The sequence below is a fragment of the Strix aluco genome, chromosome 2 (genome assembly GCF_031877795.1).
Source record: "Strix aluco isolate bStrAlu1 chromosome 2, bStrAlu1.hap1, whole genome shotgun sequence".
NCBI lineage: Eukaryota > Metazoa > Chordata > Aves > Strigiformes > Strigidae > Strix > Strix aluco.
The window spans coordinates 68,366,781-68,392,508 of record NC_133932.1 but is presented as its reverse complement, the minus strand read 5'-3'; the positions used below and the strand labels follow the sequence as shown (position 1 = coordinate 68,392,508).

Sequence of the window (25,728 nt, the reverse complement as noted above, 5' to 3'; positions counted from 1 at the left end):
TTTGCTTCATCTAGTTTGACACTGTAATTGCAGAAGCGGCCAGCTTGATGTCCGGGAGCTGATCTCTCTCTACCCCTTCCTGTTGCCTACTTCCTCTTCATTTATACGGTCTCATCCCCCTCTGCATGAGTACGCGGACCTAAACCAGCTGACCCAAGGGGACCAGGAGAAGATGACAAAATGCAAAAGATTCCTCATGAGTTACTTGAATGAAGTCCGCAGCACTGAGGTTGCAAATGGCTACAAGGAAGATATTGACACAGCTTTACTCAAGCTATATGCAGAGGCAAATCATGAAAGCCTGCTGGACCTGCTAGTTTCAGAGAACTTTTGTCTTTTAACAGATAGTGCTGCCTGGCTGGAGAAACACAAAAAGTGAGTGGATTTTTTGAGTATTGCACCTTTGAGACCAGAGGAAAATTTGTCTTAAGTGCTGTTGGCTTTTAGAGCATGTGCTTTCATGTCCAAAAGACAGTTTGGCCTGACTTGTCAACATTTAAAAATGTTGGTGAAAAGGTATTAATTGACAGTCTAAGGTAAAGGAAATGCATTTTGTCTTATGCTGGTAAATACAGAGTTCTCCCTGAAAGTTTGTGTCCAACACAAAAGTAAAGGATTGGTACAAATTTGGAAAAAAAAAAAGTGATTTGTTTGCCCTTGTGGCAATGTGAGAGTTGAATGATGCAGTAGCGGTACTCAGACAGAATGAAAAGATGCCATAAAGCATGCACTACCTTAGGTAGAAGCTATTAACCAGGTAACGGTTTTAAAATTGTAGTTGATTATTCAGGGAAAGAGATCTTACTTTTGAATTGCATACTTTCTGTGCTCCCACTGATCCACCCAAAGGAAGTTGCTTAAGATGACTGCAAATGACTTCAAATTGGAAATGCCAGCAGGTGGAGAATTGGCTGTTAGTCATTAAGCAGGAAACACTAGATAGTAAATGTGTAAAATACAGACTCCAGTCGTAGGCAGTGTCTCTGCCTTGGATTTAATTTCTTAAATCTTTAAACGGTGTGGTGCAGTAGCAGCAACTACAGCAGTGAGGAGTCTGTAATTGTGGTTAGATTTAGGGTAGTTTCATTTATTTCAGGTGTTTTGTTAAATCCTCTTGATAACTATGGTTTGCATGGCAAACTATCACAAATGTGAATGGCAGAATATCGTTCCGTAAGAACAGCTGTTACAGAACTGTAGCTTTATTTTTATTATGGTACACAGAAAAACCCTCTGCAATGGCACTGTAAAAGCTCTTCCTTGCCTGACTTGATTTCATGTTGTAGTAAAGAAAGAAATTTTTCTGATAGTAAAAGTTTTGAGTAAAACCATCATTAAAAAATTGATTTAATGACACCTGATTAGCTATTGGAGCAATATTTATTATTTGGAGCTGTGTGTTAAGTCTGTATATAAAATTCAAAGAACAGCATGGGAATAATCTCTAATTTGACACATAGTTTGTTTAACTTGGAACTAGTAACTAGAAACTGCCTTAGAGACAGGAGACACACAGACACGTTTCTAGGACAGAACTTCTCTCCTTTGATTCTGAAAAACAGCCTACAAACACTTGAACAAGTGTAGACATGGCCATATACATGTCACCTACAAATCTCACTGTAAGCAATTATTTGTTATTCTGTGCCAATCAAACAATAATGGAATTGTTATGAAAGATCTAGTGATTTTAATATTATTTTCTCTTTCTGTACAGGTATTTTGCCCTTGGTCTCCTATATCACTACAATGGTCAGGATGCTGCAGCACTTCAGGTTAGAATAAAGCTTTTAGTGTCACCTGTAAACCATTCCAAAATACCAGTTCACCTCTGAGATAAAAATCTGAGGTGTTAATTTATCTCTTGGAAAAGTAGTGATGTGTATATATGAGAAACTTGTGCTAAGACTTCCTTGATTAAATTAATAGGATAGATGTGAAAAACCTGAAGAGCTTACTGAAGATGACAGCTATTTAGATGCTTGTATGCTATTTTTTAAGCAAAACTGTACATACCAGAACATATGTTTGTACTCTTGAAAGATGATCAGAAGTTCTAAAATAATCAAGAGATCACTTAAAAAGGTTTTTGAGGGACTTCAGGGATGTGCCCAGTGCTGATTAGTCTATACAAACAGCAAAGCAGTATTGTAATTTCATGGCAGACACTGACAGCAACTGGTGAACACAATCTGCAAGATCTGTGGGTTTCAGCTGGGTTAGTAATCCCTTTGGGGACACCCCTTCTGATGTCACTAAGACCAGCAGTGGTCTGTAGACTGGAGACTAAATAGTTTTGTTATTCCTGTCTGCAAAACTTTATCTAGAAAAATCAGGATGTTCTTGATCAATAAGTGACATGTATGTCTCAGACGGTACCCAAGACCTTAAGTAGTTTGCCTTTACTGTGTGGTTTTTTGAGTATGTTAATCACAGTAACACTGTTGCATGCATTCAGATCAGTTATGTAAATAGTAATTTCCTGAGCAGAAAACTATTAAGGACAACAAAAACAGTATGTACTTTTGTCATGTGCAAGATATTTTTCTTTGTTTCAAGGAACAAGGTTTTTTTGCTAAAGTGGCTATATGGCACCTTTTAATTTTTATATAAATTATAATTGGAATTATCTCACACGGTACTTAAAGTTCTTCGGTCAAAATGAAAGAGCAGCAAAAAATCAGCTTTTCTAAATTGTTTATATCATTTGCTTTTAATTTTGCATACAAAGAACACATGAAAATTATACCATGCATTGAAGAAAAGGACTTTTGTCAAAAGCTTTCTTTGTGAGTAGTTACTTCCTTTTGCAGTATTTGGCCAGTCACTCTCAGAATGTGAGAACCCTCATGAATCGGAGTCTGAATTAGTTGAATATGGTAGGTGTGAGAAAAGCCGATGATGGAGAGGAGGCATGAGTTTAGTGAACAGTGAGGTCCCTTGCAATTGATGTTCCTAGAAGCTCTTTCTAATTCCACAAGTACCAACAGCTAATACTAAGTGCTGTAGTAGCTCACATGCATTTTGAATTGGAAGAGCTAGTACGTGTTTTAAGCACTTTAATCTTTGCATGTTTCTGTTGCAGTTATGGGTGAAGATAGTCGATGGAGACATTCAAGATTCTACACGTTCAGATCTCTATGAATATATAGTGGACTTCCTTACATTCTGCCCAGACCAAGATCTAGTGTGGAAATATTCTGAATGGGTTTTGGAAAAAAATGAACAGGTTAGTGATTGGTGTGCTTTTCCCAGAACGTCATAAATGTGAAGTATCTCCCTGCAGTGGTGTTTGGGTGTTCATTAACATTGTTCCATTTTGATAGCTATTTGGACCATTTTTGCAGCATGTTTTAATGCCAGTTAAATAGTGATTAACAGAAGAAAACTTAGAGGTTTCTCAACTCTTCTAAGTTCCTTTGTTAACAAGTACTAGTGATAATTGCCTAATAATTAGCAAGATAATTTTCAGATCTTAAATAAATAAATAGAATCACCTAACAGTTAACTCTTGCTGCTGTTTATTTTTTAAGGGGATTCCAGGGATGGTTGATATCTGTGTACACTAGGAGGTGGAATAAATAGCCTTCATTTGAGACAAAGCCTTGTTGGTACAGAATTAACTTAATCCACCAAAACAAAAAAATAATTTTGTAACATCCATTAGTGCAGTGTGCTGCTAGATGGGACGCTTGATGCTGTGTCAGACAGTCTGTGCTGTCGGAACTTGTCATTGCCTAATTTGTGTTAATTTAAAGCTCAGTTATTACATGCAATGTCAGATTTCTAAACTTTGTTGGTCATTGTAGAAGTCTCTTGCTCTGCGTATCATCACATTTGATAAGGCTGTGAACATTCTGGTCTTTAACTTACACTTTCTTGCTGCAAAGGCCAAAGTCTTATTCTGCCGTTATGCAGATCTGCTCAATACTTTTTGTGGCTGATGGAGGTTGTGTCCAACACAGGATTTATAGGCTGGACAATGTATAAACTATGAATTGAGGTAATGAAGATAGGAGTGAGTAGGATCATGATAAGTAATGTAATCCTGGTGGTCCTGAGCAGGGTTTTGTGGTGTTTATTTTCCTGACTTATGTACTAACTAATCTGATAGTGCTATTAAATAAGTATTTAAAATAAAAAGGTAATGAAATGGTTGCCACTGAGTTCCTAAATGCAATTAACTCTTTCTAGGTTGGCATACAGATTTTCACTAAAAGGCCTTTGGAAGAACAGGAGAAAACCAACTTTAAACCAGATGATATCGTCAGTTGCCTTAACAAATATCCTAAAGCACGTATTAAATATCTAGAACATCTAGTATTGGAAAGAAAAATAGAGGTGAGTCCTACAAGAATACTAAAAATAGACATAGGATTCAGAATGAAGATATTGATGAACAGCTCTGAAAAAAGCCAAAATCTAGAAGAAATAAGCATAATTTGAAGGCTTTCAGGTGTACTTAGAGTAGGGAAGGAGTAGTTTTAAGATTAAAGTAGATGATGAGGAGTGGATATCTGCATTATTTTTAACTTTTCAACTCTCTTGATGGCAATACAGTTGCCTACCTTCTCTCAGAGGTTTTTTTTGTTTTTACATCTGATTATTGCATACTTTTCTGTTTCACTGATGAGGCTCAAACCTCCATCTGGTAAGACCATAGAAAAATGTTTGAACAACTACTGATCCTATTGCAGTGTGGCAGCAATGTACTAAAATTGCTAATTTAGTATTTTGCAAGTAGGTATGTCTACTCTGTCCCTCTGGAGAGATCTGAGCAATTAATGGTAGAATTAAACCCTGCACCTCTCCTGTAGAATTCCCAACTGCTCTGGATTTTGAATGTCCAAAAGATGTGTTCACAAGTCATAAGTGACAGTGTATTCTACCTTTGGGTTTTTAAGTGCTATACAGAAGCAGCCAAACATTATGGTACTTGGGTATGAGATGTTTTAAGCACAGGAGAAGTTACTTTAACTTGCAAAGAAAGCAAGGAAATGAACACTGAAAGAACTCAGCAGAACTGATGACCAGTTCACTTATTTACATTCTTCAAATACACATGCTAGATCAATGACTTCCCTCTGTCGCTATTGTGAATACATCGAGGTGTGTGACACCATCACAGACGAATGTATTGTTTTCTGATGTCATGAATATTTTCCGACAAACTTGTTCAGTTTAGTATAGTGCTTTCAGAATATTTGTAACAAAAAAAAATTATATTTAAATCTAGTCTAGCTACTAGTAAAGACTGGGTTGTAAATTGATTTGGTCTTTAGAAAGTGTAAGCCAAAACGTCTTGCTAACATTTTTTTTTTTATTTTGCTTTTTTGTGTTGCTAAACATTTTTTTACTGAGAGTAAATTAGGTCAGTGTCAATGTAGCTTCTGGTATGTAGATTATTCTGGTACTAGATTATTGTGAATGCTTTAGTGAGAATTTTTCAAACAGTCAGTCATCAACTTGTTTTGATGAATGTTGCATACACAAATATTGTGGGATAACACAGAAAGCACTGTGCCTTCAGAGTGCCTGTCTACCTCTGGTGGCTTTCTCAGATTTTATTGCAGAGATAGAAAAGGTCAAAGAACGTGTGTGAATATGAGAAAGAATGAATTAGATCAAAATTATTCATTTTACAAGGGAAACAAAAGGAGAAGACACAGTGGATGTGATACGTGTACTCAAAGGAGATCAGCTTTACTGTATTGACTTTCATTAGGTGAACTTTTGAAGGGAAATAATTTTTGCACAAGAAAAGCTATTTATAGAGGTTGTTTGTTTAAGGTAAAGAGGGGTTTAGGAATAAGATGTTGCATATCTACGTTTGTATTAGTGAAATAGAGAATCCCATACTGTAGGTATAGTGTATTTTATGAAGCTGGTCTGAATCAATTGTCTATCTGCATGAATAAAAGACTTTGATTAATTTGAATTAAATAAATGAATTAAAACACATTTCTATGTGATTATGTCAAGATTCATCACCATTAGTGCTGGGGAGAAGGGGTTGTCTCTCTAAACTGAGCTAACATTGTTCTTTTCATCTGTAGAAAGAGAAGTACCATACTCATCTAGCTGTTTTGTACCTGGAGGCAATACTTCAGCTGAAATCTGTGACCACGGATAATTGTACAGAAACAACTGAACTGCTGTTTAAACTACGCAGTCTTCTTCAGAAATCTGATCTTTATAGAATTCACTTTATTTTGGGTAAGATGCATGTTGTCTGTTATAAATGCTGTATATCAGTTCCACCAGAAAACAAAGTAAAGTCCTCATAAGGATAGGAAACTAAAACATCTTAAGTTTCTAGGTGTATTTGGTTGATAGCCTTACCATCTGTATTTCTGACAGACACAAGTTAATTTAGAAAGCTTATCTGTTAGTGTTATCTTTGATCTCCCATAGCTCATGAGGTACAACGGTATATTTGCTGCTGCACCAAAGGTAGAATGCCATAACTAGCTAGAAAAAATCTCTTCATACAATTATCTTCTTAATTTATAGTCAGTTTCTTTTTACTGATGAGCATGTAACTTGTGATAGTCTTTTGCAAATGGAAGACTTACAAGTTTATTTGCTAAGCAGTCTGTTTCTTAGTGAACTAAAGTGAAGCTTTGAGGAATCTGATTACCAAGGACTTCTTTGCTGTCCATAACTCACTCTCACCCCCAAAGCTGGGACTCATGCTAAACAAAAATATGAGCATCTTCTTGAGTGAAAAGTGCAATATGCTTCCTGTACTACTTGGTACGAGGCAAGCAGCAGTTGAGCTTATTTTTTTTCCTTGGCCAATGCTTATAATGGCTAATTTTTAATGTTTCATCCACTGGATGAAAGGGAAATGACTTGTTATTGTACTGAAAGATGTGAAATGTTTTTCTGAAATACAGTGGAAAAATCCAGTGGATGTGAAAATAAAAATAGCTGAGCAGCAAATAAAACAATTTACCAACATTTAATGTCCCCTTACCTTTCCAGTGAGCAAAATGTTATATGACAGATAATGTACAAGTATAACACAGTCATTGAAACTCTTGCTTTTTCATCTCTTAATTTTTAACCAAATTTTTAAGGGCAAGAGTTAAAAGATGGATTATTCTCTTGAAATCCATGTACTCCAAAACACAGGATTTCTTATATGACAATTCTTATCTTACATGAAAGTAAGATCCATGTATGCTAGTGTGTTCCTCCTTGATAACCAAAATATTTTTGGGAAAAAAACATTGTATCTCCATACCTTTTACGGAGGCCTATGCCAAGTCTTTATCACCTTTACAGAAAGTAGAGGATTTTCTACTTTATCTTGAAATGCTAGATGAACTTGGCATTCCCTCTGCCTGTCACTGACACTCTTAAACTGTCAGACTGGATTAAGGGTTTGTAGTGTCCTTTTCCTAAAGGGAAGTACTATTTGATCTTTATTGTCTTTTATGGACTTTAAACTATTCTGTAATTTTCTATAATACTGGAAGAAGCAGAGGTTAAAAATATTGCAGCTTCATCTTACAGTCTGTCATACGTGGTAGCAGCGTGGACACATGCTCAAGACTGACATGCTAGAACTTAAAAGATGTCAGTGACACTGGTTTTATTGCTTGTTATTTAGTAATTTCTTTTTCCTGTATTTTGTGGTGCTCTTTTGTTAGAGGCCTGTTTCAATATATCTAGGCATTCTTGTGCTTAGAAACATCTGTCCTCTTCTAGCAGACAGCACCCCTGCAAAAATAGCAGGAGTCTTCAGTGGGCTTGTTTGCCTTGACTCTGGGAGAGGGAGTAGTTGTCTTCTCCACTGACCAAATATCGCCTTGTTTTTCATTTAATAGACAAAATCCAGGGCACAGACCTTCATATGGAAAGTGCAATTTTATATGGAAAACTAGAAGAACATGAGAAGGCTTTGCATATCCTTGTCCACAAGTTAAAGGACTTCCATGCTGCTGAAGAATATTGTATGTGGAACTCTGAGAACAGAGACGTGCAGTACAGACGGAGGCTTTTCCATATGTTGCTGTCAGTGTATCTAAATCCAGGCACTTCGGATTGTGCGCTAGTCATGGCTGCTGTGGATCTCTTGAATAACCACGCTGCTGAATTTGATGCAGCTCTAGTTTTGGAGGTGGTGCCTGACAGCTGGTCAGTGCAGCTCCTTTCCCCATTCCTGGCTGGAGCAGTGAGGCAAAGCATTCATACAAAAAGAATGACTCAGACTGCACTTGGGTTAGCACAAGCTGAAAACTTAATCTACAGACATGAGAAGGTAGGTTGTGGCATTTTTTTAAACAGAGGCACTTTAAAGCTTTACAGTTGAGTCCTGTGATATATAATAATCAGAAGAAGTTTGAAGAATTAGGACAAAGCTGTCTTTGTGTCCTTGTCAGTTTTACTTGCTGCACTTATTAGTTTTTTGCCATGACTACTAGATCAAAATTTAATTTTATGCTTTCTCTGGAAAACAAAAGGAAAGCTGAGGGCCTTGAAATAGGAACAACTTTAGTGAACTTCTGGACTGAATGAAAGTGAATCTGTGATTTACAGGTTAAGGATGTTCTTGCAGAAACTTTAACAAATGTGAGTTAGTGTTTTTTCACTAGGATTGAGACCTGTCAAAACTTGCAAAAATTTACCCAGCACTTAGTGTTAATTGCAGCTTGTTAGTAGCTTTTGTTAATGGTAAATTCACTTGTGAAACTTTCTTCTGTTTCTAGCTAGAGCTGTGTTGCTTAAAGCTCCCAGATGATTCTTAAATCTGTTTAGTTCTAATGACAGTATATCCAGCAGAATCTGTCTGGAGTAAAAATGCATCAGTACTCAGTTTGCTGTGGAGCTGTCCTGTGACCTTGTTTAGGAACCTGCATTGGGTTTTCAGTTGCATTAAATGTGTGAGTGCTTTTCTTTATTAAACAAAGAAGAAAAAAAAAAAGATGGGGGCAAAAAAAGCAGTACTTAAGAGGAAGCATGAAAATGAATGGGAAATTGAATTCAAGTTAAATAGTTCAAGCTGTCTTCTCCTACCTGGTCATTGACCAGGTTTGTCCATTTGATACAGTTGAAATTATATGCCTCGTAATTTCCCTTCCTTTCTGGCTTTCATGTTTGGATTTTTTTCTTCCCTCTCTTTAGGTTAAACAAAAAGGAACGCCAATTCTCCTTTCGGACAAAAAGGTCTGTCAGGTGTGCCAAAATCCTTTCTGCGAGCCTGTATTTGTAAGATACCCAAATGGTGGTGTGGTCCACACACACTGTGCTGCAAACAGACATCTGAATTCAAACACGACTCATCACTGGTCCAGTTCCAGCAATAAGACTTGAAATATGTTCTGGTCCACAGATTCCCATGACTTATACCCCATTGAAAGTGGGCTGGAAAAAGAACAAAGTGCAGCTACTTTAGGTATAAATCAAGATGAACAGCTAGTCTTTGGGTTAATGGGAAGACTTCCAGTAAATATGAAATATTGCCGCTTATCTTTTTGATTTCTAATGAATGTAGATAGAAAAGAAAGTTCACTACCAGAAATGGAGAGGTGCAAATATAGGCTCTTCTGTATATAGTAATAAACAGTTAAAGAAAATGAGCCTTTTCTTCAGAGTAAGGATGAATGTTATGGAGACAAGGCAAACAGTTATTTTAAGAAATGTCACTTTGCACTGAATGTGGTGTTGATAAATTTGTAGAGGTGGAGATGGCATCTATTGGAGTTGGAATTCTTAGAACATTACGTGACAAGACTGGCATCATGCAGCTTACTATCAAGACCAAAATGTGTGTTGGTTATAATGTTTGCTGCAGCATGTCTTCTTTTGGGCTGGATTCTCTTCCCCAGGATCACATTTTGGACTCGGTTTTTGCTCTACAAAGTGTTGGCTTTTGATGCACTTTTTACTACTTTCTCCCCTCTCCTCTGCTGTATAGAATTTAAATGTAAGCACTGGTCCGTTAGGTTTCTACTCTTACAGTTACTGTACTAAACTGAGTGGGAACGGATCGCCTCAGTCACACGGCTGTGCTTGGAAGAAAAAAAAACCAACAAAGTCAGGTTGTCTGGTCAGACTGTAGTCACTTTTTTATGGGGGAAGAGACCTTAACTTTAATATTGATTTATTTATTAATATGCAAATATGCTGTACATACAGTTGAATAAATTGAGCTTATATCATTCTTGAGTTTCTTTGGAGGATAAAGATTGTAGCTGATGCATAAGTGTACAGGTTATGTGCTAAATGTTTGCTATAACATAACTTAGGCAGATTGGAACTCCACAAGAATAGGTTTTAGTACGTGTGGATGACTTTGTGCAATCAAAATTATGAAATGAAACTAAAATTGGGAAGAAATCTACAACGGTGCACTATGGGGGTACTGGATATGTTTTATTCTACAAAACATTCTGAAAACTAAGGTTTTTCACATAACAACAAAACCCCTTTACTTAACTGCCCTGATAAGTATTCACCATTTTAAAGCAACCGGTTTATAAGAAGCAGCTTCCCACAAGATTGATTTAAAAATGATGACTTTAAATAAAAGTATTTCAAAGTCAAAGCATTTCTTTTAATTCTGTAAAGCTCTAATAAATACCAAGCTTACTGACCAGCATGCAGTTGAGTTAGTATGGCTGTTTACTGTTTCAATGTTCCAAATCAGAGTGGAGACTGTCAGCAAAATGGGATATCTGCATGGCATCTTCTAGGTGCAGTCTTGGCAGAGGTCTCCTGTTACAGAAGGGTTGACTTGTGAAATGGCCTTGTAAGCCTAGTGCTGCCTCCAGGAAGGGGCAGACTACATCCAGGGGAAAAAACATCCATTTCTTTGTCTTTGAAGCAAAAGATCTTTGGCTCTTTCTCTTTCCGGAGTTTGAAATTAGAAAAGTATAGCTGTTGGGTTTTAAAAAATAAATAAAATCCAAATAAGGAATTCTGCAGTGCTTTCCACTAAGACATGTAAGCCACGTTTAGTGAAAGGCACCTTCAGAAAAAACAAATGTGAACATTTCTGACTTAATTCTGGCATGAGTGATTCTCCTGTGGCACTGGTATGAGCAGATTCTTCTGTATCTTCTATTCATGGTTTTCAGACATTGTGTATACAACTGGCAATGATGACACAGACAAATTTGTAGTTCCCCTGTCCTCAAAATACTTGCTAATCGAGAGGAAGTGATTTTACAAAGATCTGATAAGCCTTTAGTGTACAGTATCATGCGATTCATAAGAAATACTTTCTTTTGCTGCAAGCATCCTCAGTATGCTCTTTGTTCCTATCTAATAAGGAGGTACTAAAACAAAGACCACTCTCCATGACTGACTAATTCTAGTCACTAGGCAGTGATGAACTTAGTCTTGTCAACTAGTGTTGCAATGAAATACAACTTTCTTGTGCTCTGGAATGGTATTATCTCTTAATTATGTCTGTAAAAGATTAAACAATTCTTTATTAATATTCATTATTTTTTCAGATTTGTACTTTGGCTAAAATGCAGCAGTAAAAATAATAGCACATACAGAACAAATATAGAAGTTGGAGTAATGCAAGGTAACATATTTGCAGTCATAGAAGTCTAAAATAACATTTAAGTTGGGGGACCTAATTCTTTTAGTCCCCCAGAAGTGTGGACTGGAAAAATACTGACATTGATTTATACATTGTTACCTGTTTCTTTGTTAAATTTGGATGATTTAATATGGAAGTCCTATGGTAACAAAAAGAAAAAGCAAAAAAAACCATGTGAGACTGAGGTAGAGCAAGAGCTCAGCAGGGAGGTGGCAGGTGGAGGATGCTCTTCCAGTGTGCCTGCAGTGCGTGAGCAGCTGGGATAATACTGGACCAGAGGAGGTGACAGCCTACATCCGAGTGCTGCGTGGTATTCTATACTTTATCAGCAGGAAATTTATGGAGGGTCTGCATTCAGATTTCCTTAGGTGGGACAACTACAACACCCCTTGGGTAAGAACTTCATGTTGGAGAATCTGAGTTCGTTCCCTCTTCTATTTTGGCACCCTCAGTTTGCTCATTCGTGTTTTATGTACCTGAAGGCCTGGGACAGCATTGCTGCTGTGGTAAGTCCTGGTATGGCTGCAGCAGCAAGGCGGGAATGGATGGTAAGCTGGTTATTCAATGCTGACTGGATACGTGACGGAGAAGAGGCAGGAAAGAGGAATATTTCTTTGACCATCCTTCTAGTTTGGTAATTAAATGGGTTCTGGGAGTTTAAGCTTGATGCAATCTTTTTCTTTCCAGTTAGGGAATGTGGTATCTTAGACCTGCCCTCGGAGAGAGGAGATTCTGTCAGAATATTTCCTCTTAATTGAGCTCTTGCTAAATTGTTTGTGTTTGTAATTCATGTCTCACTTCTTTTTCCAATGAGTTTACTCCAACTTGTGTATGTGTGAAAACCAAAACAGTAGTGCAGATTTGTTTTGTTAATGTCTGTGATTCAGGCCGTAATAAATGAGATTAGTCTTTCACACAGAATTGTGTGAATTTTTTATTTGCAGATATTGAGGCACATTTGCTTAACAAACCTCTAATTACAGAAATATTGCAGCTCTGACTTTTTTTTTAGCCATCCTCACAGTCACCGATATGTACAAAAAGCACTTGTTAAACCCTTTTCTGCTCTTCATATCTCCACACCTCCTCACATAAAAATTACCTATGACGTCTATAAGCCATCATATGCAGTTTTTCCCCTCTCTAAGTCAAAAAAAGAGAGGAAAAATACTAATGAGAAAAAATTGCCCAGAATCTGGTAGTCTGCTCAAAATAAGATTAATGGCTTTACCTTTATGAGAAAGAATTCAGTTAGGGCTTCATTTCTATGATTTAAAGGGATAAGTTATTGCATTGATAATATTACAAGAATACTGATCTCAAAGTCTGGAGAAAATAAGCAATAGTTTTTTGTTGCACAGAGAGCACCACAGGTACCTATGAACTGACTTCCTCAGGCAGCCTGTACTGTGGTGTCTCCATGTGCAGGGGAGGCCGGGTTACAATAAGAACTTCTCTCTGCTCCCCTGCTCCCAATCTCTAAAGTTTCCAACCCTTGTTACCTGATTAATGTCACTCTTATAGCACTTAGTCCACATGGGTGTAAAGGTTGAGAGTTCTGTGTGGACTCAAGCACATCTGTCTTTGTTCAATAAAATGTCACTTCACTACATCAACCACATGAAACCCTAATAATGTCAACTGCGGAAAGGTAGTGGTAGGGGTGGAGTATACATATGTCTTCAGAGCCCTTTATTACATGTTTGAACACACAAGCATTATCCTGACTCTGCTAATTTCTTTGTAACAATGTCTGTTCTTTGCAGGACTCCTATCCTGAATGGCATTAAAAAATATTTTATACAGCTGTATCAAGAAGTAACTATTTTAGTACTCTTCCCAGTTTGCTGCAGTCTCTATTCAGCATAGCTCTAAGTGGTTTATTAACATCCTGCTGTTTATAATAGGCAGCAACTAATGTATTTTCATTGTGAGCTCTCCTCCTATTGCCTATATTTACTAATCAATTTTTCTCTTGCTGTACAACACTTTGGAGTTTATGCCTTGTGAACACTGATAATTAAATGTGCTGCTACTTTTGAAGGGAGAAGAAGAAAAGAAGTTAATGACATTCTGTAATGTCTGATTGATTATGAAACTGAAGTTCCCCTGCAGTAAATTTGTTCAGATGGAAATCTGTACTGTTAATACTTTCTGACTTAATAGTTATGTTGGTGAACATATACAGCAGTATGTGGAATGTACAAATTTATAAATATGTTGATTTTTAATAAAAAAAATCTTTTAATTATGTTTCTGTCATTCATTCCTACATACATAAATCCTGGGATGTGAATGGCCAAGTGCAGAAGAAAGGTTCTTCAGTGGTAAATAGAGGCTTCATCTGGGTGACTGACAGAGGTGGTCAGATGAAAAGGCTGAATTAAGCCAATGCAGGCTGTTAATGGAGATAAGCAGGTGTTCTTAAAAACTAGTGAATTTTACTTTTGGAAAGAAGTTTTACTTTGTTTTTACCTCTTCAGTGACTGAATCTGGGTTTTTTACAGATCCAGGTGAAAGCAACTACTGCCACTACAGATTGGGAGGATCTTGATCTGCCTCTGTTGCCAAAGCACTCCCTTCCATGATTAAAGCTGGTGGTTACGTGGAGGCGGGGTCTGGTCAGTGATGGGTGCATGGACATCCTGGAGCAATACAAACAGAAGTACTGAAATGTTTTGAGGGGAGGACCTCGAAACAGGGATGGTGGTGATGTGGGAGCATAGACTGGTGGTTGAGAGCAGTAAAAGCGGATGCTTTTGTCATTGTTTGCAGAGTCACTTCTGGGACCAGGCAGAAAGCTTAATCTGCAGCTTCTCTACTGGGGCACTCCTTAGTAAAAACAAGAATTTAGGGAATATAAAGATGCAAGTGCTACCCCAGTTGGATTGTAGTATTACTAGACATCCTTAATTTAACCTTAGGAGGCCAAAAGCAAAGTTACTGCCAGAGTCTAGCCCGTGTCCCCAAGAAAAGGGGATTATTGTATCCCTGCAATGTGGAAATGAGGCTGGGACTTATATACAGCAGGGAGCTGGTGTTCCTCATCTTCTTCCTCACTGCTCAGGAGTTGTGGCCCTGATTCAGAGCGAGCTTCAGGGCCAGAAAGCCAGGTGTCCCCCTCTTCCCACTTCCAGCAGAAGGGACACCACAGTGGCACTATAGGACCTGATGATGAGGAAACCCCAGGAAAGGGCGGGTGGTAAGGAGACTGTGGTAAACCAAGGAAACCAGTGTTATCTCCAAGGGGAGGCAGCAAGGGAGGCATGCAAAGGATAAGGGCAGAAAATGGAGTAATCTGGGTTTAGGACATGCAGGTGTGACCTAATTCAGCTGGTCTCCAGTCCCACTCTGCATATGCTTGGGTTTCTCCTCTCTGCATCTTCCCTGCCCATAATAGAGAGGAAATCCTGTACATGACCAGAATGTACTGAGGATGCTGGCTAGAAAGGGTAGGCAAGTGGTGGCCTGTGGGTAATGAGAAATGGAAAACTGAATGAAATGTGTCTCAGCCCTGAAAAACCATCACTGGAAGGAATTTAAGAGAATGTGACAGTAACCAGGCAGGGGAGAAGTGGTCACAGCTAGGTTTATGTATTGCCATGGGCCTCTGCACCCTGAGCAGGTGGTATGTCCTTTGCCTGCTACATCCCTCTTTTTCTCTCTCACATGCAGTTTGTGGATGTGATGGTTGTCCTGGCAAACTAAAATGGGCAGACCTCACTGAAACCAAGGTTTAACTTTGGTAAGAATGAATCTCTCACCTTAGTATTTTACTGCTCTTGTGCTAAAAATCACTTGGATCTTTGCATAGGCTGTTTAATCATCAGGAGTTGCTGTTTGTGCAAACAGTAGTCTCGCCTGTCTTTGTTGTTGCATTTTTTTAGCCAAAAGTAGGTTTATATAAAGAAATAACACCATAAAGACATAAGCAGTAGCTACGTGCCATTCAGTCAACTTGGTTGTAGTTGCGAGCGTGGCTTTGACAGTATTGCACTGTTGTGGTTTTATTTGATGTCTTAAAGCCAAATAACAAATGGGAACGTGTTCATTCTCTGGTTTGGTTTGTGCATTAAAAACTCATAGGGTGGTCAGAAAAGTACAGAAACAAAATTTGTGTGGTTTGGCTAGTTCTTGATTTTCAGCTACTTTTCTGAAATCACTGGTTAGACGGTTGAGTGGCTCTTACCAGATGCATAGGTTGTATTATTCTTCTTCATTCAAGTACTCTGGGGAGAATCCTGGATGTCTTATGCCTGAGCTCAGTTCAAACCTCTCAAAGAATCTAGGTGCTCAGGCAGTAGAAGGGTAAGCCCTCAGCTGGGCAACATAGGCACTGGCAATGCTGCAGGCATCTACTGACTGCCAAAGGTGGGTTGTGCGCTGTGTAGCTGGGGAGCCAGCACGGTAAAAATCCAACAGACGGAGTAGGAACTACAGTGAAGGGCTCTTGTTTTGAAGTTCAGGTCTAGGTTCACTTGGCAAGGTTTCAACAGCCCAATCGGGTCAAGTTTGTTCCTTTGGCTGAAGCAAAGGCTGTGGGCACGTTGGTGGGTGCTCAGGATGGTCTTACAGAGAGTGTTTTGGTTGCAAAGGTTGGAGTGCAGCATGATGTGGAAAGGAATGATAAACAAGCATCATTTCATTAGCTCAGCCAGCAGAAAATACACCCTAGAGAGCCCTGGTTTGCATTTCCCCACCCATCCATCCAGTCAGTGGAGGAAAGGCAATGCAGAAAGGATCAGAAAAAAACAAGTTGTGGCTTTGGTATGGTGGGATTTCAGCTAGTTTTGCCTGTAGACAGTGGTTAGAAAATGGTCCATGCTGATCATCCAGATGGCAGCTCCTTCCAAGACAAATAATCAGTAGAGCATAGCTGAGTTTTGGCAGAAGTGAATCCCAAAGGCCCAGTTTACCACAACAACCATAGCTGCAGGAAAGCGTAGGATCAAAGAGGCCAGGGTTGCTAACAGAAAGCTGATAGCTGAATACACAGCAGGTTTTCAGTAGGTAATGAAGCTGATAATAATAGTGCCTAAAAATCCAATAGCAGTCATGAACAACATTAGCATTGCCTATAATTGCCAATAACCCCCTGAAGATACTGCCTTGTCAACATGGTGCTTGCATGGAGTGGGACCTGACCATCCCAATGTGTGTTAAAATCCTAGAAAAATTTAGGGTGGCTGGGTTCTCCAGTAACGGTGTTCTCCAAGACCATCTTGAAGCAGGGTCAACCTGTGTCAGGTTAGTTGTCTTTAGACCAGTGCTGACAAGCTTGAAACCAGATTGGGAAGGGTCCAAATGTCCTGGTCAGCTCTTTGCCAGAGGAATGTATTGCTTAAGCAGCCGCAAGACTCTGTGGTGGCTAAATGGCTAAAAGGTACGTCTGTCTTGGAGGAATGGTTTGAGGGTTTTTTTTTTCAGATATTCCAGAAAGACTGAATAAACAGGGATTTTCTAGAAAATAAGAAGCTACTGATGACAGCTTCAAGAGTGTCTGCTCAGTGTTTCTCTGACCTGGAGAAGTATATTCAAATAAAATGCAATTTTTTTGTATCTGTTTGAAAGTCACAGACTGCATGCAAGAATGATTCAATCCCTTTAGTCCCTGCAACGTACAAGGTTACTCTGCAGTGTCATTCCAGAAGGCTGCCAGAGTTTGACAGAAGTACGGGTTTTTCTGCTTGAACCACAAGCAGTTGAAGATGGGGAGGGAGGAGCACAGGATAGATTTGTGTCTGCTTGTTAAAAAAATGTTATACACTGGAAATTTATATTTTCAAAGCAGAAAGAAGGTTTTCATTTCTGTACTTGTTTGATCCATCTTTAGGTTTTAACTTATATCTTATTTCAAAGCATCTCTGGCCTATTGTGGCACACTGATTTGTCAAGCAGAAGCTTTAGTGTTCCTCCTTCAAAACCTTCCCAAAAGCTCTTGTTCTGGATAGCAGCCACTCAGTACCTCCCCCCCTAGATACTCCAGCCAGCATGCCAGGACTGTTTCTGACAGCACTTGCTCATTCTGTAATGCTGACTGGCCATAGAAATCTGACCGTCAAAACTAAAAACTAGAAACTAAAGAAATCTCAGTCCCAGAAGAAAGGAAGTCTCTTCTTAAGCTTTTGATTTTCCCATCTGCCTGATATCAAGTCACTTACAAGTGTGCATACAAATAATCACTTCTGCTGATAACTTTTCTCCCCATGGAAGGAAAACCAGAAAGACTTTCTTTGTTGAAGTCAGGCCATGAGAGGATTCGAACGCAGCCAAAAAGAAGATCTGCCAGGGCCTTTTTTCAAAGCAAATACCTGTGAAAAGCACCAAGAGGGCTCTGAATGCAAAAGCTGGACTTCAGGAAATTGTGAGCTAGAACAATTTTAAAATGGAAGAAGCTCATGAATTGAGTAGGGAGAAAGTTTTCAGGGTTGGAAAGCAAATCCCCCACCTTGTGTCTTGTCAGGTCAGGTTTTGACTTTGTGTTAGATTTCAGAACAGACTTCATTGCCTTCCTAAATTGCGAAGCCCCCTCCACCGAGTCTCTTCTCACTCCCTTTGGGATAAGCCCCACTGCTGCTGCTCTCAGGGGCTGCCAGTCTCTGCTGTCCCCACAGGCTCCTGTCAGTCCCTGGCCAGCTTGCTCGCTTGCTTCCCTTGCTTGGCTGCACCTTGTTCTCCAGGCATCTTCCCTGGCTGAAGAGCTGTGTGGCGCTCGGGGCGGTGCAGGCTGTGCCCTGCCCGGTGGGCTGCCTCCACCGGGGTTTGGCCACAAGTCCCCTCAAGACTTATATCAAAACTTTGTGCAGTTTGGTATTAAGCTTTAGTAAAATCCTAGAAAATAAAGTAGATGATCAGAGGCTGGAACCCCTCTACAGTGAAGACAGGCTGAGAGAGTTGGGGTTGTTCAACCTGGGGAAGAGAAGGCTCCAGGGAGACCTTATAGTGGCCTTCCAGTACCTCAAGGAGACTTACAAGAAAGCTGAAGAGGAACTTTTAACAAGGTCATGTAGTGATACAACAAGGGGTGATGGCTTTAACTGAAAGAGAGTAGGTTTAGATTAGATGTAAGGAAGGAATTCTTCACTGAGGGTGGTGGGACACTGGAACAGATTGCCCAGAGAAGCTGTGGCTGCCCCCTCCCTGGAAATGTTCAAGGCCAGGTTGGACGGGGCTTTGAGCAACCTGGTCTAGTGGAAGGTGTCTCTGCCCATGGCAGGGGGGTTGGAACTAGATGGTCTTTAAGGTCCCTTCCAACCCAAACCATTCTGTGATTCTATGATAAAAATAAACAGAGGTTCCTGACTTTATTAAACAATGTCACATTAAATGAAGAACAAAGCTGTGCTCTAACACAAGAATTCAGTCTCTTAGCAGCAATATCTTTTTGTGTTGAAATGTTTTCAGACACCCACTATTTTAATGAAGTCTCCATAGCGAAATGTCATCTTTAATGATTTCACTAAGGAGACAATGGCTATCAAGTCAACTTACTGTTTTAATACCGAAAGGAGTCTGAAGGCATTCATAAGCAGTCCTCCCAAATTCTGTCCAGATCTATGTGAGGAAGTCAAGGGAGCAGCTCTGCTGCATGTGGACTTACATCATACAGTAAATAGCAGGTGCTGTTTTCGTGCAAAATAAAAGTTTTAGACAAGATCTCCTGAATCAAAAACTGAATCCTGAAGACATCCTTCTGAGCTGAAGCAAAACTCTCTAGTAGCAAGATTTGGGCTGAGAGGAATGGGGTGAGGAGTGGCAGTGCTTAATTGCTGAACTATTTTTAGAGGAATAATATTTATCAGATACCTTCAACTTCATTTTCATTCTTCCTCATCTCCAAAACCCCAAACCAATGACCCCTCCCACCCAGAGCATGATGGATATTTGACAAATGTGCAGGGATCTGGGCTGTTCCTCATTTCTTATCTCCAAGCCCCCCCGGATCTAGCCAGAGACCCTGGCAGCAGGGTGACAAAATAGCCAGTAGCATTTGGTAGCGGAGGTGACAATTACATCTAAACATTCTCATTTATTTCATGCCACCAACATGACATCAAAACACTAAAACTACCCAGCCTATTTGGGCATTTCTCTTAACTTCATAGCATTTTCCTAAAGAAGAAAAAAAAAATTTTAAGTCTAATATTTTGAGGGTGAAGTTCATGCCAGTTTCGGGCAACAAATTTTGTTGACTGTGGGTTTCTTGGCCCATTCAGGCTGACCTCCATCTCTGGTGGAGGTAAGTTGAGGGAAGTGAAGGAAAAGAGAAGCACTATCCATTTTTTTCATCATGTCTTATCTAGATGCTTTAGTTCTGGTATAACATGGCACCTACGTGCTGTGTGCTCTCTGCAGCACGGGGTCAGACCCATCACAGAAAACTTAAAAAATGTCTTGTTCAGGTAGTCACAGCAATGGAAATCATAAAAAAACCCAGCAACTTTGATATGCTCATTTTATGCGTCGTTACCTGCTGTTACTTTACACAACTGTCCTCCTGCTGTCGGAGCTCTGGCATACAAAGAGCTTTTTTTTCTGTTCTTTGTCACATTTGAGGGGAAGAAAACTGTAGCTGAGGTAGAGAAGGACCTCATTTCTCCTTGAATACTGTCATGCTGTACCAGTGAAGTGATGGTGATGGTGCTAAAACTGTGCTCTTGCTGACTGTGCTTTCCAGTAGGTAGTATAATCACACTGTAATCAAAGCAGGTGGCACCAGTACAAGTGTGAGTCCTCACCAGTATAGCTTTGCCCACTGCAGGTCCCCGGTGCTGCAGAGAGAAAGGACTAGCTCTGGCACTGCGATGGGCACATAGTTCAGAGGCAACCGTATCGCGTCCTCAGCTGTGCAGCAACATGTGTTGTTTACAAGGCTGTCCTTCACTCGGCCTTTTCCAACGGAGGTTTTCTTTCAGCCAAGTCCAACAGCAGGTGGGAGGCACCCAAGGGGAGACCCATGCAACAAATAAGCTGCTCTTAAAGCACACTGACTAAGAGACTCACCAAAGACCAGTACAAATTCTAGAGTCCCATGCACCCTACAGCAGAGCAATAACAGTAGCATTAAAAAAAAAAAAAAGACTGACTCGCAACATCCAGACTACTTGGTGAGGCCCCCAGACAACTGCTCTCACACTTGACCTGTTTGTTCCATCGAATTACCCAGTCTGGCCTCAGGAGCAACATGTTTCTGCTTGTTCTGATGGCACCAGTAAAGGTCACCAAACAAATCCACACAATCTAAAAAAGACTAGCAGTTTTATCTTTAGCGGCATAAAGAGGTGTGTACCACATGGAGGCAACATTTATTCAGGTTCATGCTTGCCACTCTATGTGCTTTCTTACAAGAAAATTTCAGAACCTGCATATGTGTCTTCCAAAAGATGGGTATATTTTTTCTCTAGTGTAAGCATGGAAAATAATTTTCCAATCTTAGCTAGCGCTGGAAAGAGCACTAACACTGTGGAGTTATGCTACTAAGAAGCCCTTATTCCTCCCTGCTCCTCACCCTTTGGGACATTTCTATTATGTTTGCTGTCTCCCACTATGTTATTTTAAAGTGTGTGGTCTGTATTTGTGCAAGCTCCGTTCCTGCATACCCACCACATAAAGCTGATTAATTCACCCTTTCTGAAATTATGCACACTGCATCAATATGATATCAGTATTTCACCCCTTAAATAGTGTTTTAAGAAAGGTCGCAATACTTTCCCCCATTAATAGTACTTTGGAAACACTGAAAAAAACCTACACCCACAGAAAATGTCAGGAATCTCATCAAAGTGGTGTGAGTTTAAAAGCAAACTCATACCTGAATAATTTCAGTGTTTTAAGTAGTTATATGTATTATTCAAGGTTCAACACAATTCAGACTGGCTTTTACAGAGAGAATGCAAGAGAACAGCTACAACAGAGCAAGAGACCCAGGAGTGTCTGTGGCTGGTCAGTGTGCACAAGCAATCAGAAAGGCAGGGAGAGGGAGAAACACTCCAAAGGAAGACTAAGGAAGAAATCAGCACAACATGTCTTAGCAGATAAATTATAGAAACAGCATAAAAAATCCAGAGATAAGGCTGGAGTGGGCTGGCAGAATGGGGAAGGGAACAAAAGCCAAGGTGAAAAAAAAGGAAAGACAGAGGGAAAATAGTATTATGCAAGTATCCCCCTGTGCCCACTCAGATCTTAGGACTACCGTTCCGGCTGGAGACACCCACACGTGCCCCTGGGGCTTTGAAAATGTTGCCCCTAAGAGGCAAATGAAATCCCTCCTGCTGCTCTCCTCCTTGCCTCCCCTCCTCCCCTCGGCTCATCCCGCCTGCAAGTCTCACACTGCATTCTCAAGTGCATTGGCTCTATTTTCACCCTGACCTCTCTGTGCTGGTTGCTGGAAAGGGCCAGGGGCTGTACATAACTCAAGACTTTCATTGTACAGCCATAGCAGCACTATCTCAGTGATATGTCAAAGTTTTACCGGGCCAATTCATTAGAAAGGTTTATTTACAACTTCAAATATATACAAAAAGGACAATAACAAGCTTACTTAATGATTGTGAAACAGACTTAATGCCATTTAATTACTGCACCTGTACCAAAAGGCAGAAGGAAAAATATAATTAAACACCAGAATTAGAAAGGGAGGGGAGGCGGGGGGGTGGGGGAAGAGTCTAATAATAGCTACTTCACCAATAAACATAAAGGTTAAAAGTGGAATCCCCAGAATTTCAAAGTCAAAATAAATTTGTAAAAGTGAAAAGGTTAGAGGCAGAAAAAATAATAATCAGGCAGCAAAAGGTAAATAATCTATTAATCATGCACATCTGCTGAAGCAACTGAGCAAGCAGGATGCTCGTCTGGCTGCAGAGCAGCAACGGTGATAGCCGGCGGCAGCAGCCAGCACAGCCAGCCCTGCCCCACGGGTGCTGGGCAGCACCTTGGCCTACAGCAGCCTGGTCCATCGCCTGCTACCAGAAAAGACCACTGAAACAGGGTAATTAGAAATAGGCACTAGACACAGTTCCTATAGGAAATGCTGTGCTTAAAGGGGAGAAGCATATGGTAAGAGACAAAACTCAGCAGATAAGGCTAGACAGATGCCCGTGGAAAATCAAGCATGACTGCAAAGGTGAAAATTGCAGGCAAAGGAGTGTTAGCCAGCCTTGTAACCACTGACACGGCAGCCTCACTTCATCACCAACCTTTTTCAGTTTCCTTCTTGCAAAAACAATTGGCAGGGCCCTGACGTGCATGAAAAAGAAGGATGCTGTCTTTACACTGAGGTTAGCCGTTTAAGGCAGCTTGTTGCATTTATTTCAAATGTTTGTGTTTTAGGTCTGTACAGCCAATTAATGACCAAAATGCATTTAGTTCTTCAGAATGTGGCTGAGGCTTGACCTGCTGTGGGTGTGCAGTTTTAGCCAGCCGATGTATCACCCTGACTCTCTCAGAGATGGGGGTTCACCATGTGCAAGGCCCTTGGCTTTGTGAGGTGCTGCCACACAGTTTGTGCTGTGTTTGTTTCAGAGAATGGGGTGCGGGCACTGGCAGTTCCTATGAGCTTCTACACAGGCAAGGACAGCTTCTGTGTTCACAGCATTAAAACCTTATGGACCCAACACACGCCAGAGCAAAACAAACTGGGGCACCAGTCCTTACAGAACAGTTTTAATACCTTGAAAATTCACAGTGCCCACCACATGTAATCTGCAATGATTGGAGCTGAGGAAGAAAACATGAGTGGATCTGGAGCTGTAGCACTTCGCTGGCAGAGGAGTTGAGGCCACACAATTTTAGCACTGGAGAAGCCAAAATCCATCCCAGGCTGCCTCTGAAGCCTACGTTGGTTCACATAGAATGTATGTTTCCCAGTATTGACTTTAGACCACTTTTTCCCTGATAATAATTCAATTCAGGACACTTTCCCCGCTGTTCTTTGATGGTTACTTATAAGCTGAAGGGTCTCCTGATGAGCACGTTTCGTCTATCCTGGAATAGGTGACATGGGTCTCTAGCCTGGATTAAACAAGTTGTGTCTGTCCTAGATGTTCACACCTTTCACACCCTTTGTTAGAAACCTCTGCTGTCACAACTATTCAGCCAAAAAGTAGCTAATTTAGTTTATTTTTAAAGCTAATTGCACTAGCACATTATCCTTTTAATTTTCTTTTTAAAATTTTGAGTTTGGTGTATCAACATCCTAGGTGTGGAAACTGCCAAAATTAAAAGAGATTTAGCAAACTTCAGATACCCCTAGGAATGACAATATCTGCAACAAGACATAAGTAGGGAACTTTCAAACCAGAAGGGCTCTGGGAAGAGCATTACATTGATTCAGATCCCAGAGAGGTAAACTTATGGAAATATGTTACAGTAACTATAACTACTCAGCACTTCAGTGAGTGTAAGGTCAAAGAATGGAGCACATTTCAAGTCTCAGAGTGTCTACTTTCACACAAGGGAAACATTAGTGGCTTCTGAGGTCTCCTTCAACTTTTCTGGCTTTTAAATTTTAAAATAAATTAAAAGGTTAAAAAAAATTACTAATCTTCTGAGGAAACCTGTTTCAGAGGATGAGACACAACACAGAAACATTCTTTTTCTGCAGGGTACATGGAGTTGAGCATTGCAAGAACCTGTGGAGGCATGAAAGTGTTGGCTTTTGACACAAATTTATCAACTCCTTCCCTGCCAACTTGTAGGGAAAAGTGCCTGCGGACAAACATTTTTGGAGTCGTGGAGTAAACAGACTCCAGTGCTGCTTCAGGCTTCAGCACAGCTTTCTCTGGCCCCACACAGGGAGTGAGGGGCAGGAAAAAAGAATCTCTCTCACACCCCACTGCCTGCATCCCGGAACAGCTTCTGCCCTGGTGTGGGCATCACTGCGTCCCTGAGCAATAACCTCCAGGGTTATCTGTCTGTCAAGGCAGCCTACTGAAACGTGAGGTGTCTGTTGAAACGAGCCATTTTATTTTACACTGTTCTGAAGCAGAGGAGGTGTGTACTCCACTGTGGGTGTACCTTTTGGTCACCCTTCCTTGGTGTCTTTCCTGACGTGGTCCTGAGGGTGGGAGGGAACGTTTGTCCCCATGTCATTTAAATAGCATGCAGTGTCTTGGCTCAAGGTATGCACTTACCATGATGCTCTGTTCGGTTTGTGTTCATGTGCTTTGCCTGGCAACCTAACCCACTGCAAAAGACCCTGTTCTCTGGAGGTTTGCTAAATCATGTATTTTGCTTTTTAATGTTGGAGGTGACGAGATACCACCAGAACCAGTCATCTGATGTAATAAGACAGGAAAAAATGTTGCAATAAAACCCATGATGATACTGAACAAGGAATGAAATCAGGTCAACCCCCTAAGATCTTGTTCACTAGGTCTTAGAGAATAATACCTTTGGATAAATTAGAGCACATTTATAAAAATACTTCCACATGCCAATTTTTTGGTCTAAATTCGTAATGAGAAGGCTGATCCCTTTATAGGATCTCAATGCTGAGATGCACAAAGAACCCTGATTTAGCAAGGCACTTACACAGAAAAGCAGTATGATATTACAGTGGTTTGATAATGGTCATGAAGATTTTACCCTAAGGGAGGTAAAGATTTGGACTTGGAAGGGAAAGGTCTTTGGCATAAGGGCAGTCAGTGTATTTTTCCTGCAGAGACTAGTCCCTTCAAGTCCTTTGAGCAATGCATGATAAAACATTTTTTTACCTCAAAATTCTCTGGACTCCTGCAACATGAAAAACGTGAAGCTGATTTTCAAGCTAGCTATTGTGCTCGAAAGACATGTAGGGAGCCATTGAGAACCATTTGAGGGGACATTTCCAGCTTTAGACTACAAAGTAAACAAAGAGAAAATCAGGTTTGTTTCTGGGGCAAGAAGGAGTTTAGTAATTCTCCCTTAACTCTAACACTGCAGAGACACGTTCCTAGACAGAAGCACCACTCCACCACAAGAACACCTAACGGGCTACTCAAAGGCCCACAAAAGTATCTTTAAAAAAACTTTAAACTTTTTGGCATGAGGACTAAGAAGTCTGCAAGTGTGTCAAATTAATTGATGACGGTTAATTCAGATCCCCCATATTGTACACAGACATAGTTGTTCTCAACCTAGCTCCTGGATACTCTCCCTACCAATGCTTAAGGCAAATCAGAGTGTTC

General features: G+C 40.2%; 2 protein-coding genes across 7 annotated transcripts in view; one reads left to right on the top strand and one right to left on the bottom strand.

The window, feature by feature from the left end:
* The window catches only part of TGFBRAP1 (transforming growth factor beta receptor associated protein 1), a 40,312-nt gene extending 26,500 nt beyond the window's left edge, over positions 1-13,812 (top strand). For all 6 annotated transcript variants that reach the window (XM_074815140.1, XM_074815145.1, XM_074815144.1 and 3 more), the window contains exons 6-12: positions 34-375; positions 1,718-1,775; positions 3,086-3,229; positions 4,195-4,341; positions 6,057-6,216; positions 7,836-8,269; positions 9,133-13,812. In XM_074815140.1, coding sequence (XP_074671241.1) covers positions 34-375; positions 1,718-1,775; positions 3,086-3,229; positions 4,195-4,341; positions 6,057-6,216; positions 7,836-8,269; positions 9,133-9,321 — 1,474 coding nt within the window. In that variant the 3' untranslated portion in view covers positions 9,322-13,812. The remainder of the gene's footprint in view (positions 1-33; positions 376-1,717; positions 1,776-3,085; positions 3,230-4,194; positions 4,342-6,056; positions 6,217-7,835; positions 8,270-9,132) is intronic.
* Positions 13,813-14,080: 268 nt separating this feature from the next.
* Positions 14,081-17,238, bottom strand: GPR45 (G protein-coupled receptor 45). The gene is given in 3 exon segments (XM_074815146.1): positions 14,081-16,240; positions 16,242-16,303; positions 16,306-17,238. Coding segments are annotated over 3 exon segments (714 nt in total). The 5' UTR covers positions 16,636-17,238; the 3' UTR covers positions 14,081-15,918.
* Positions 17,239-25,728: the final 8,490 nt, after the last annotated feature.